The sequence below is a fragment of the Colossoma macropomum genome, unplaced genomic scaffold (assembly GCF_904425465.1).
Source record: "Colossoma macropomum unplaced genomic scaffold, Colossoma_macropomum, whole genome shotgun sequence".
In the NCBI taxonomy this organism is placed as follows: Eukaryota; Metazoa; Chordata; class Actinopteri; order Characiformes; family Serrasalmidae; genus Colossoma; species Colossoma macropomum.
In genome coordinates this window covers 14,728,846-14,741,847 of record NW_023494800.1, presented here as the reverse complement: position 1 = coordinate 14,741,847, position 13,002 = coordinate 14,728,846, and the positions used below count along the sequence as shown (strand labels likewise).

Sequence of the window (13,002 nt, the reverse complement as noted above, 5' to 3'; positions counted from 1 at the left end):
ACTTGATTTTAAACATTGCCATCTTTGGCATCTGCAAGGTTCCTTCATTGTTGGATGGAGGTTTTGAATTCCCTCTAAATAGCGTTTGGCCAATTCTGCTATGCATGCTTAGTCTTGGCTCTGGCAATTTGAACAGCTGGGGGCAGTCATTGGGTATAAATCAAGTGGAGGGGTCAGTTCTCTGTATGAGCGTGCCCACTCAGCCTTGCTGCCCGTTGTTACAGGCTGTATTAAAGCCTTAAATCTTTTAGGAGAGTGGTTCAGTTGCACCTTGATGTGGCAGTCTGCGTATGTTCTCATTTTCTTGTTATTAAAGGCTATAATGGAAATTATCTTAACATACTAGGGAGGCTAAGTTTAATAGTTATTTAAGGTCTAAGGAAAAGAACCGAATGGGTCTGAGTGGGAGATTTCAGAGTTGGTGCTGCAGAGCGCTGTGTTGGGTTAAGGCAGGTGGGTAGACTGTGAATGAATATGTAAAATCTCTGGCCCCGAGCTGCTGCACTCCACGGTGCCTCACAGATTCACAGCCGTTGAGGAACTGAAGCATTGCAAATCAATCAGACGGCCTTCTGATTCAAAGGGAGCCAAACTGGGTTAAGGTAATTAACTCTGATAGATGTGTTTGCTTTCATAGCTGATTAAGGTGTTCGAGTAACCCTTGAATTAACGCGCCATCAAAATACTTCCGAAATCTTTTAAGGGGGCTGTTTTTTTTACGCCTTCTCCCTCTGCTTAATTAAGTTGGCCCCGATCATTTCAGCCAGTGATCAGAACCATGCCAAGGAGGTACGGACAATACTGAGCCGCCTGTCATAAACACTTCAGTCATCCGTATGCTTTTCCTGATCCCCACTGTTTGAGGTTCACACAGGAAAAACACTCAAAGTTAATAGAGTGGCAGATGGAAGGTACTAGCACACTTTGCGAGCTATATTAGAAGACTTTGTTTAGGCTTTCCTCACCTCTTTCTATAGGCTTTGCAGGGCGTCAGTTGTGCTGCCAGTATGAAAGTAAACTCTAAAATGCTGAACATTAGTGGCTCCGGCATTCTGAAGTGAGTGAAAGCAGATTGCTTAGCCTTTGCCATGGAAAACAGGGTAATCAACCCACAATTTCCACACGAACGTCATATCAAAAGGATTATGATGAATGGCTATCCCACTGCCCAGTCAACTAATGTGACAGATTGATGAATGAGAGGTAAAGTGTTTGCGGTGCAATCAGGGACTTGCATGTACACCGTCTAATAATATTCTTAAATAGTGCACAAGCTTTACGTTTTTGATCCAAAACGGTGAAGTACAAGCTTCTCTCAGGCTTGATTGCAAAGATTATTCCAGATGTGCAGATTCAAACCTGCACATGCCCCAGAATAGTCCCTGAGACAATGCTCCCAGAAAGATTTCCCAAAGAAGTAATGCGTGCTGCCTCATTTCCAACCATGTCTTGCATATTTTCCAATTTGGACCCAGAGAAATCTTCCAGCAGCCAACTACGATTATATCACCCAGTCAGAAGACCATGTGTAAAAGTCTGCTTTCAATTAATACACAATGATTTACTTTTTCTGGGTTCTGCTTGCACAGAACGAGGGGGGGATTGTCAAAATAAATCAGAACTGAAAGTTGAGTTATTGGTGTTTGATGTATTTTGTTGCAGTTAATCTAAAAGGCACAGCTTCCAAATAAAAACAAGAACTTTGGAGAGGCAGTAAAGTTTTTATGTGCCCTCATCCAGCCTTGGGTCAGCCACAGGCAGCATACAGTATCAGAGACGTGAAGCCTTGCAATTAGTTTGGTTAGTTACAGCTTCATTTACTGTCCATAAAATGAGAACATAAAAATGACAGACTGTGTGAATTTTTGGTGTAAACATACACCAAATGCTCTGTATCGTGCATGAAGATTCCTTTTATAATAAATTGTCTCTCAAAGACTTCAAAAACGAATAGCTCAGCATTGAGTGCTCTATTAAATATGTTCTTGTTTGGTGCAGGAGAAAGGATTGTCAAAAAACACAGGTATGTGTATTTACTTGGCTGATTCTTTGATGAGAATAACTATAATATTGTATAGCAATATATTAGGTAATTACTGATGGGCTACATGACACCTACATAGGTCTTGTGTGACTGAGAGAAACCTACATAAACATTAAGAAACCATTTGTATACCAGCAAGCATCTCTTGTCATAAAGGCTGTATTTGTCATTTTAATGTGACTTTCCCTCAGCAGTTATGAAATCTGACACTTGTTGAAATGTAACTTTTATAGACGTCTATATAGGTTTGTCAGCTGTCATGAAAAGCTTATGTATATGTTGTGTAGCCCCATATACAGTGTTTCCACATATTACAGTATTTATCTATATTGTAATATTATAATAATTATAACTTGCATTTGAGAAGTTAAGGCTAATATGAGGTCATTTATCAGCCTTTAATAATAAGAATAGCACAAATTCAGCACAAACTACTAAAAAACATAGTAATGCAAACAGAACATCCAAAATTCATAGGGTTTATTATATATTTGGAAACCCTAAAAATATCAGTATAATCCATACGTTTCAGTTTTAGAGGTTTAAAGGATTTTCTGTGTGGGCAACGCTTCTGAAAGCTCGGTAGAAGAGTGTTGATTCTGGTAGAGCTGCATATTTTCATCCAGGAAAAAGAGACAATCTTGTATTTTAGCAAAATCTGAAGTTCTAAGACAATTTCATATTTAATGGCTTTACCGACTGCCCAAGGCCAGTTTGAATTTAATAATGTGGATTCACTTGATATATTTTGAAAATGCCTATTGATTTATTCCACCTGGGCTGAAAAATGCATTCCACATCTGTGTGGCTGTGCAAGAGGAATATAATTGAAATCGTACGCTGGGCAAAACCATGACACTGAATGGAGGAAAGCAAGATAAGGAAATTTTGACTTGTTTTTCTTTCTTAGATGTAATCACTGTATGTAAACAGCACAGTTATGAGTTTCAACATCATATGCTTAATCCTGCTCAGATGGTCAGAAGCATCTGAAATGTCTTTACTGTTTTTTCTAGCCCTTCTTCTGTTAGCAACCTTAAATGTTGTGATACTGTATATTTCTTTATAATGTTTAAAAAGGATTACAATATTTCATAAATATGAAGCATAAAGATGATACCTGGACTGTCTGACAGGAGTTTTGATTTCAGTTGATTTCTTTTTGTTTTGATGTAAGACTGTTTGTGTGTGTGCTTTATTAATTTGGGAACTGGAGATGTTGTGAAGTAGCTCAGCCCATCCTCTAAGGAGAATACACCTTTGAAGATGAACCTGGAAACAGTTAATCATACTCCTGCACTGCAACGCCAAGTTGAGAGCACTTTGAAGTAGCTTGGCTTATTTTTCCGAAGATAGCCATGCAATCGAGCTAGAGATTTGCTCAGACACAGAGGCACCTAGTATTTTAAACAAGAGAACGATATGTGATCCAGGGCAGGCACCTCACGCATGCTGCCACTGGATGCAGCAGGGGAGGCCTGTCAAGGGTAATGCTCTGGAAGCTATGGATGAACATATGACCAGGGCAGGGTTACAGTTCACTTTTATTTATAAATGTTTTCGTTATTACTATGGAACCAGTTCTACTATGCAAGGTCAGGGGGCAACATTTCATTATGAAAGTGGCCCAAAAACAGACAGTTCTCCTACTTAGTTTCCAACAATATGTAATTTTATAACAACATACAGCTGATCATTTAATCTCTGTCATCAGTGTTGCTCAAAGATAAAACCCTGACTAAATGCAAAGTCAAGTTTACAGACTTCTGGGGGGGGGAAAAGAGGTTATGGGGGAAAATTGTGGTTTGGCACAAAAAGCTCAATTTCATGTCTGTGGCACTAGATCAGAGAGGCTTTGCCCGAGTTCAGTGCGTATTTCCAGAGACATGCCATCCCGAGCAGTCAGTTTTGTTTTAATAAATCAAAACCTCAGAGATCAGGCCAACCATGGTGCCAGAGACTGATGTCATGTAGAAATGTAAACTTATACAGAGAAAACATTCACCCTCAGCAAGAACACAAATTGCAAGAACCAAAAAATGAACAAAAAAAAGGAAGCATGCTTTCTGAATTTATCATATCCTGTTTTTTTCCCTCCAAAAAACATCTTCCACAAGCATTTACATATGGCAATTAATGAGTCACAAAGACTTCAAAGAACTCGGCTTGGACAGTGTTCTGGAGAACATTGGTGTTATAATAACTACAAAAGGTGTTACTACAAAGTGAAGTTTATTATTCTATCAATGAAACAACAGACTGACATTCAAGATGAAAAAACACAGCATTCCGGCTCAAGATGTTCTCCACTGAGCAGTGAAGGAAAATTTTAAGTACAACGCCTGAGGTTTTGTATGGCATATAGTTGTAAGTGTCCCAAGCATATTCCCAGCATCTCGGTGGTTCCTTTACATACAGTTTTAATAGCAAAGGACAAAATTCAGCACTGACCAACTCCAGACAAGCACTGCAGGGACCTCTACTGGTGGAATGCTGTACTGTTCACCAAGCATGTCTAAGTGCATAAGGCAGTCTAGTTGTTTCTGGAGAGTTTTTAATATGGAAAAAAAGTATTATGTATGTCCAGCACAAGATTACGTCCATTGCTTTTCATCAGTGATGGAAGGTCACTGGAAGCCTTTGGTAAGTTCATTTCTTTTGGAAAAATCCCATGATGGATGCCTGTTTAGATGACTTATTTGCAGCCGCAGCAGGAGCCTTCTTCTGACTCTTCCCCTTGGACGTTTTCTCCTCCTCTCTCTTTCCAAGCGATTGCTTGACTGAGCCTGAATCCTCAGAGGGCTGACGTGTGGTCTTGAAGTCATCTTCACTCTCAGAATAGGATTCGGTCTCATAGCCCTTCTCAGTAACTAGGTTAAAATTGAAAAAGAAGAATAAAATTGAGCTTATTTGCACAGTTTGATAGTAAGGATAATATTCAAGTTGCAATAGCCTTTTCCTGGAAAGCACAGCCTCTCTAATTTTATTCCCTCTTTACTTGCATGTAGCCCATAACAGAAAAATGAATCTGTCTAAAACAGAAAGATGTTAACTATTAATAACTTAGCTTTTACAAAGAAAGTGCGCAATAGAATAAGAAAATATTTCTACACTGTTTATACTTATATATTCTATTGTGCTTGTGCTGCTCTAGTTCTAGTGTGTACACAATTATCTAGTGCTTATACTTCAATAATGAATATTTATATATAAGAAAGGTAGATCATTATTGAAGTGCTTATTTGTATCATTATTGAAGTGCTTAATTTTATAATAATCTGTAATGTTTATACTTATATATTTATTTACAGTCATATGCACAAGTTTAAATATCACCAGTCAAATTACCTTTTGTTGATTTGACAAAGTTAAATATGGCATTCGTCTGCAAATTTTAGTGCACAATTTCTAGTTATTGGCTTGTTTGACATAAAATATGCATAAAATAAAATAAAAACATTGTCCTATAACTTTTACGCAGGCCACATTTTGGATTTTTTTTCAATATGTTAAATTCAGCAAATAAACAGTAAATGTGCAATAAAATATGCAAAAGTGTGTTCTATAGAGAAGGTGTTAACTAAACATGCTATTTGACCAGGGGTGTGCAAACTTTTGCATACAACTGTATAATGCCTATATGTCAGTAATAATCTCTAGTGCCTAAACGTCTGTCTTTCTAATGCTTATACTGCTATAATAATCTATTTGCGCTTATACGTCTATAGTGTATACCTCCAAAACAGAAAGGAAACGAAAAAATTCTTAACTTTTAATGGAAAATAATCTCATTGCATTAAGTAAATGTGGACCATTTCCATAATCCATACATAATGGAAATGTTTACATAATGCAAAGGGCAGCTAGCATTGTCTGATGGTTTAAAATGAAATTATAAAAAAAAAAAGATACATGATTTGGATCTGACAGTAATGCAGTAATACTTGTGTAGCATCCTATAGTAAATTATAGTAATTGGGTGACTTTACTTAGCCTATAAAAGTCCCTGTAGAAGTTCTTTTTCATAAAGGACCTTATAAAGTATTTCTTTCTCCATTTCTTTCCATGAACACTAAGAAGCTGGCATCAGGCGCTGCATCACATTAGATGAGTTTTCGTTTTGCCAAACATAAAAATTACACCAGTGCTTGAAGTCCAAGCTTGCCAGAAAAAACATTTCTGCTAGTGTTCTCACTCCCAGAGAGTTCCTTTCTTCAGATGAATATATAATACAACAACATGACGTGAACGGCCTTGTCTTACCATTGTGTTTACTCTTAGTAACTTTGCCAAAAGAAATATACAATGCATTTTATTACTGGACAAGACAATACTGCATGTATTTTATTGATGTTACACGTCAGCAAACTGATAAATCTTTTCGCTAATGCCAAAAGACGGTACTCATTCTGAGATGTTCAAGAGTTCAAGTCCTGCACTAAATTAAATATCTTACAACTACAAGCCCCACTGCTCAATTCAGATTTTTGGCTCAGATTCGACGTTTCATTCTCAATCGTTTACATTTGTGTAGGTAAGCGTCTCAAATCTGCCAGTAATGTGAATGAACCAGTGTCCTGTAATGACCTGCATGCGCACATACTAATCAATAACATCACATAACCCACGTTCTTAATGAACAGCAAACTAACCAGCACAAGCCTTCATTGCAAAGATAACTGGCTCTGAACAGCTCTCAGCTGTTCATTATTAGAGCAAGATAAAGGCAAAAAAGGGTCAGATGCATTGCTTTTGTAGCGTTTACTGGCACTAACTTCAGGTTAGGCACTGCTGCCACATTGAGTGTGTTTACATGCACAGCAATAAAATGATCAAATTCATCAGGCAAAGGCCGTTATCGGTTTTCTAAAAATCGAATTGCTTTTTCAGAGCATGTATACCCTTAATCTGACTTTTCAATTTTCTAAGTCTGTGCCTCTGTGAAAACACAGCACTGTCCCAGAAACAGCAAGCAGCATTTAACACAGCACCCCAAGATGGCTACAAAATTTCTGAAGCAATCCTGGAATAAACTACATCCTTGATGAAATGAAAAATTGCAATATTCTTCATCTTCTAGATGATGTATATTCATATTTTCTGGCAAAGTCACGGCATGACAATTGCGAGTTTTCTCTCTATATCTTATCACCCAAGTGCATGTTAACAAACTGAACAAATCATGGACAAAAAATATGATTTTCTGCAGTTATCAGATTATTAAGTGCATGTAAACACACTCATTAACACTGAATTATGGTGCACGTGCAGTGAAACAAAAACACATGAATTCCGAACTGACCATTCTCATAAATGTCAAAACTCTCCGTCCTGACAGTGCGCACTACTTAATTAAAATCATCCATTTTAACATTGTTCTGTGATCTCTGAGCACATTCTAAAATAAATAAAAAGTAAAATTATTCCTACCCATACAGCCTTCATCGTCGACAAATGTACGTGCCTTCAAAACCCGTCTTCTTTTCCTCCTTCTTCCTTCTGAAACCTGGAAGATAAAACATAAGATTTTCAAGAAAAATTCAGAAGGAAAAGAAGGATGGTTTCATTTTGGTACTATTTGACAATAACTGGCAGAAACAACAAACCAGTCTTTACTCAGAGTCCGCTCCTCTGGGAGGTGGCTATTTCTTGCTGATGCTAATAATGCTCATGTTATAATGCTGGAAAATCTGTTTGAGAATTCTCACCTCTTGATGTGAAACAGGCTCTTTCTTTACTTGCTTTTCGGGACTTGGCGTCTGCACTTCAGGCACAGGTGGAGAATCTGGAATTACTAAGAGAGAGAATGAATGTTGTCAATTACTTTGTTTGCACACAGAGAACAACTATAATATTTCAGGTCGTCTTTTGTCCCTGCAGGTGGATTCATTTGTTTGTTTGTCTTAATTTCAGGATGCAGGCAGTCATAAGTTCTATTATCTGGTTTGGTTCATAAAAGCCAGACTTGAAACCGCATGATTGTTTTTCCTACCCTCGTCATCACTGCTGTCAGGCTGAGGCCTCTTTATTCTCCGTCTCTTCTTCTTCTGACTGTCCACCTTCTCATCTTCACTGTCTGAATGCTCAATACGCTTCGTTTTACTGTTTAAATATTTTCAGATTAATGTAATAGCAGCCATGCCATCAACATTAAATTACACACAAAGCTTATTAGTGTTAAGTGTTCAGAAAAACATTAATATTACAATAAATGCAAAATCAATACAATCAAATATTAAAATAACATTAATACATTATACATCAGGGGCGTACACAATCTTACCCACAAAAGGGCCGGGTGGCTGCGGATTTGCATTCCAAACAAGCAGGCGCACACCTGATTCCACTTCTTTGGTCTGGTTTCAGTCAAACAACTGATTATGTGATCTCTTGCTTTGCTGGAATGAAAACCTGCAGCCACCCCAGCCCTTTGCAAATAAGACTGGACACCCCTGTTATACATTATTAAACAGTGATCTTATGTATGTCAATGCTGTTCACCTAACCACTTATAAAACACTCTTAATGACAGCCCAATAGAATTTGCAGTTATCATCCAATACCTAGTTTGACAAATCAGTGCTTCATTAAATTAAATCAAGTGTGCTGATAAAATTTAGCAAATGTATATTATGACTGAGGACATCAAAGAGAAGTCTGTAACCAAACCTGTGTTCTTCTAAATAGCTCACATCATCTCAACATTATTGTTAATTTCTACTGTATTAATATCAGTATGTATTCTCTATACAGTATTTTTACAAGTGGAAACACTTGTTGCCCATTTAAATGGCTTTAAGCGCTTTGCTTAGGTGCCTCAGACAGTAATGTAGATGAATTCTTTCTAAAACAGTTACATAATATGCTACTTCCTGAGGGACTTTAGAGTGGAAGATAGAAAACTGGAGTAATATTCTCTTAGGGATTATGCATGACATTGTCCTGATGCTCTTTACAAAAACATCCACAAAGTAAAAGTTTAAATCTTACCTCCGTGTGTCTTTGGAGTCACCTCTAACTGCAGCAGACTCCTTCAGTAGCTCCTCTTTTATGTCCTGTTTAGGTTTGGGTGAGGACTGAGATGGTTTGGTGCTCACTGCATCTGTTGATGGCTGAGATCCTTCTGTCTCCTCTTTGATGTTTTTGTCTGGCTTGTCAGTGATAACTTTTTCTGCATTTAACAAAAAAAAATTGTTACATTCAAAAATGAGAGTCAGGTGATGGACACTTCAAAAAAGGTTTTAGAGACTTACAACAAGTATACTCACTGTCTGCTGATTTCCCAAAAAAGTTGTTCATAGCGTTAGCTTTGGAGGATGCCTTAGTTTTAGGTCCTTCAGACTGAAACATAAATGGTAATTATAGCAAAGGTAGCTCCATCAGAATTCCTACATGAAGCATAAGAGTATTGTTTTTTTTAATAAAAAGCCTTGAAAGAGAATAACAGTTGACAATGACAGCTTTGAAGCTGTTTGTGGATCATCTGCTGAGTTAAAGCCAAGTCGCAAAACTAACAAAAGGTGGAAATAATATTAAAACTAAAATGTCCAAAAAAATATACTTACTGGAGAGGTATCATCTTTCTGTTCTGTTTTCACCTCTTTGTTACACTGCTCACTTTTTGGGGCAGGTTTGTTGGAAAACATTCCCATGATGCCTTTAGGCTGTTTAACACTTGGTTTGGTAGCAGCAGCCGTGTGGTCAATCAGGCTTGGTTTAGTGGCGTCCTTGTCCAGTACAGTGGCCTGAACCTTTTCCTGAGCTTTCTGTAGCTCTGCTGGGGACAGTGGCACAGCAGCTGCACAGCGGATAGCGCTGTACCTGTAAACAGTGAGACTGTGTTGGAATACATTACTGAGAAGCTTGTATAATGCTTTTAAAATGTTAGTAGGACTCTACTACTATTTTTCCATATCATGCAAGTACTAATGCACTAATGGTTTTACAGAGATCTGTACAAGGTATATATTTTTCTTATAAGGTACTATGCATTTTTTAAAGCAAAAGAATCAGGCATAGTCAGAAACAGCCTGGTCTGACAGAAGTTTCGGCAATGTTGCACAATGCCATTATCGTAATGTTCCTATGTTTAACTGTTTTAAACAGTCCACATGATTTTAACAATAATATGCATGGAAACACTGCTTTAAAATCATTTACTTGTTGCAATTTTTCAAGTTCTCCTTCACAGCATCATAGTCTGTACTGTAGAGTGGACTGCTGTCCTTCAGCTCAGCTTTCTGGATGCTGTACACATGCACACTAATAGTCTTTTCCAGCTTGGATTTCGTATCTGGAAAAGCAACATGCAATCATAGAGGAATGAGAAACTTAAATAATACTTAATACATAATACAAATATTACATACTTAAATAACAGTTTGAGCTGAACATTAGTCTCCCCACTTAATAAAGACAAATGTCTTCCAGGCGTTTCACTGCTAGTTGTACCATGTATGACTATGTATATGACAAATAAAACTTTGTCTTCATTAGATTAATTTGCAATATGTTAACCACTGCTTTGTCGCAAAGATTGCTCAAAATTCTGTAATTAAAAAATAAACAAAACGTACCCTCAAGCTGGTCTTCACGCACCACTGACACCTTATAACACTAAAAGGAATGACAGAAACTCTCTTCAGGAATATTTTGTGTTCTGACAAAATCTGTAATACTGACAAGTCCTGATTCAAATTCATAAAGGACTCGAGTGGTCAAGCTTACCACACTGCCATTCTCAGAGCACTTTCCAGATACAAGGTAGGTGGCATGCAGCGTAGTTCCAGACCTCTCCTTGCGTCTCTGCTCTAGGTAGTGATAAAGCATTCTGCAACAAATCAACAGCAACGTTGGCACATCTCAAGAACAATTTGTTGAATTGAGATTTAAGATTGTTACCAAAGACTTACTGTTTAGCAATGTTGACATGCACACCGAGAGTGAGACTGAGCCATTTGTAGGTGACCTGTTTAAACAAAATCATCACAATAAGTTTAGTACCTACTAAGAATGCATGACAACATTGGCAGCTTTTCAGCACCAGCTGATAACTGGTTAAAACATCCATATAGGTTCAATAATAATAGACTTCATTGAAATTTCTGCATAATTAAATCATTTAAATGTGAACAAGGTCAGTCAGAGTGGGTGGAAGTGAAGTGATCCATTCTAGAGAAACTTACTCAGAATTGTTCACAGTGGTGACACAAGCAGGCTACTGTAAAGCAAAACAACTTTTTTTGTTTGAATTACCTGTGTATTACCATTATCAACACTACATATAAAACTCAATAGACATGTTTGGTGTTCACTAGTCATTTTAAACAGTAAATAAAATGGCTATATTTGTGTTGTAGACATCATAACCCTGGTTCCTATCACCACCACTGTAAAGAAACCTGAGTCTCTCTACAATGGATCATTTTTACATTAAACTACTCTGAATGACCTGGATTAAATGTTAGTCACTGAATTATGAACATATTATGAAATATCTGTTGATTTTGTCAACCTTAACAGCAAAGTACCAATTTAGCTGTACCAGCAAAACAACTATGTGCTAAAATTCAGGCCAAGAGAGCAATTTCTTTTTCTATATTTTTCAACATTATGGCTATGTTGTTTATTTATCTTCCATTTAACGTATCACCCATTTATGTCATCCAAAGGTTAATCCAAAGTACGGCTTATCTACAATCATTACAATCTATGTCTTCGAGTTTTTTTTTATTTTTGCAAATGCAAGTATACAATGACATTTCATTGTGTATAGCAATCCAACAAGCCCAATGCTGTTAGAAAGGTTTCGTTCCTTGCAGATGACCACTTTGGTGCAACCCGAGAGAAAAGCATTCGAGCATCATCATCCTCATCCCTCCTCTTGCCTGCCAATTCTTAATCTGTGTTTCCGGAATGCCCTCAGCACATCCCGGTAAGATCATGGGTTTCCACCATGCATGTGTCGATCCACTTCTCGTTGGTTTTACTTGGTTTTAATATCTTTGCTCTTCAAAGTTTAAGTTATTGTCAAACTGATATAACCAAGCTAGCTTATCTATCTAAGGGTTCACTCGCGGTCCATAATGGTGACAAGACTAAAGCCGAGGACAAGCAGCTAACATCTCCTGTTCACATATCCTGATCAGGGACAACTCACCAAATAACATGAAATGTTATAACGTTTCATGCTGCAAGGAGATGAAAGAGTGGCGCCATCATGCAGGACTAACACAGCTAACCTAGCTAAATAATGTTCTGACAGGAAAATACAAGACGCTGACTGTAAATTCATCAGGTAACACAGCTGCTCGGCGTAAAAAACACTATAACCTCCTCAGATATTCTGATTTTAATCAGACAGTCCTGACAGGCTGAGTTCTGATCCGGAGTCCTCATGCTGTCGCTTTCCTGCAGCACTAAGTTAGCTGGATGTTCGAGCTCGGCGCGAATAAACGGAGACTTTGGTCTGAAAACAGTACTAAAAACAACTTACAATTTTATTCTGATCGTTAACATATTCGTCTATGTTGTCTAAGTAGAGCTCGTCCATGGTCGCTCAGAGCCGAAACACACTCCGCTGTGTGGGAAACGCGGGAATTTTATTTACTTCCTGTCATGTGGGCTCGCGACTCTTCTTCTTCCGCGGCTGCTGCTTTTGTGTGAATGGCCGTTGGCAGGCTGACGTATGGTGCACTACCGCCACCTGCTGAGCTGAGTGAGTGAGACTTCACAAAAAGCGGGACTACCCTGCACATCCCCTGAAGAGGAAATTTCTGCTTAATTCAGTCACTGAATTGTAAACAAAGTCATTGAGAGTGGTTTAATGTGAAATGCTTCACTGTAGAGAAACTTTCCTACTCTGTTTTTCTTTACAGTGGTGGTGACAGGAACCAGGAGAGCAGTGCCCACAATGCAGATAGGACATTTTATTTACTATCCAAAATCACCAGTGAACC

At 37.9% G+C, this 13,002-nt stretch overlaps 1 protein-coding gene across 1 annotated transcript; it reads right to left on the bottom strand.

Annotated features, from left to right (window-relative positions):
• Positions 1-4,259: 4,259 nt before the first annotated feature.
• pold3 (polymerase (DNA-directed), delta 3, accessory subunit) lies at positions 4,260-12,653 on the bottom strand. The gene is made up of 12 exons (XM_036588934.1): positions 12,540-12,653; positions 10,957-11,012; positions 10,772-10,874; positions 10,621-10,660; positions 10,205-10,337; positions 9,610-9,865; positions 9,313-9,385; positions 9,035-9,215; positions 8,037-8,146; positions 7,753-7,838; positions 7,475-7,550; positions 4,260-4,914 (listed from the first exon to the last, which is right to left on the bottom strand). Exons 1-12 carry the CDS (start codon positions 12,594-12,596, stop codon positions 4,694-4,696), a joined length of 1,392 nt encoding a protein of 463 aa, XP_036444827.1. The 5' UTR covers positions 12,597-12,653; the 3' UTR covers positions 4,260-4,693.
• Positions 12,654-13,002: the final 349 nt, after the last annotated feature.

Bases quoted from the DNA above. Each gene is read 5' to 3' on its own strand.
- pold3 (XM_036588934.1), bottom strand. From the start codon at position 12,596: ATGGACGAGCTCTACTTAGACAACATAGACGAATATGTTAACGATCAG. The intron at 9,866-10,204 runs GTAAATGATTTT...CACTGTTTACAG, and splicing joins AACTTGAAAAATTGCAACAA to GTACAGCGCTATCCGCTGTG. The intron at 7,839-8,036 runs GTAGGAAAAACA...TCTCTCTCTTAG, and splicing joins TGACAGCAGTGATGACGAGG to TAATTCCAGATTCTCCACCT.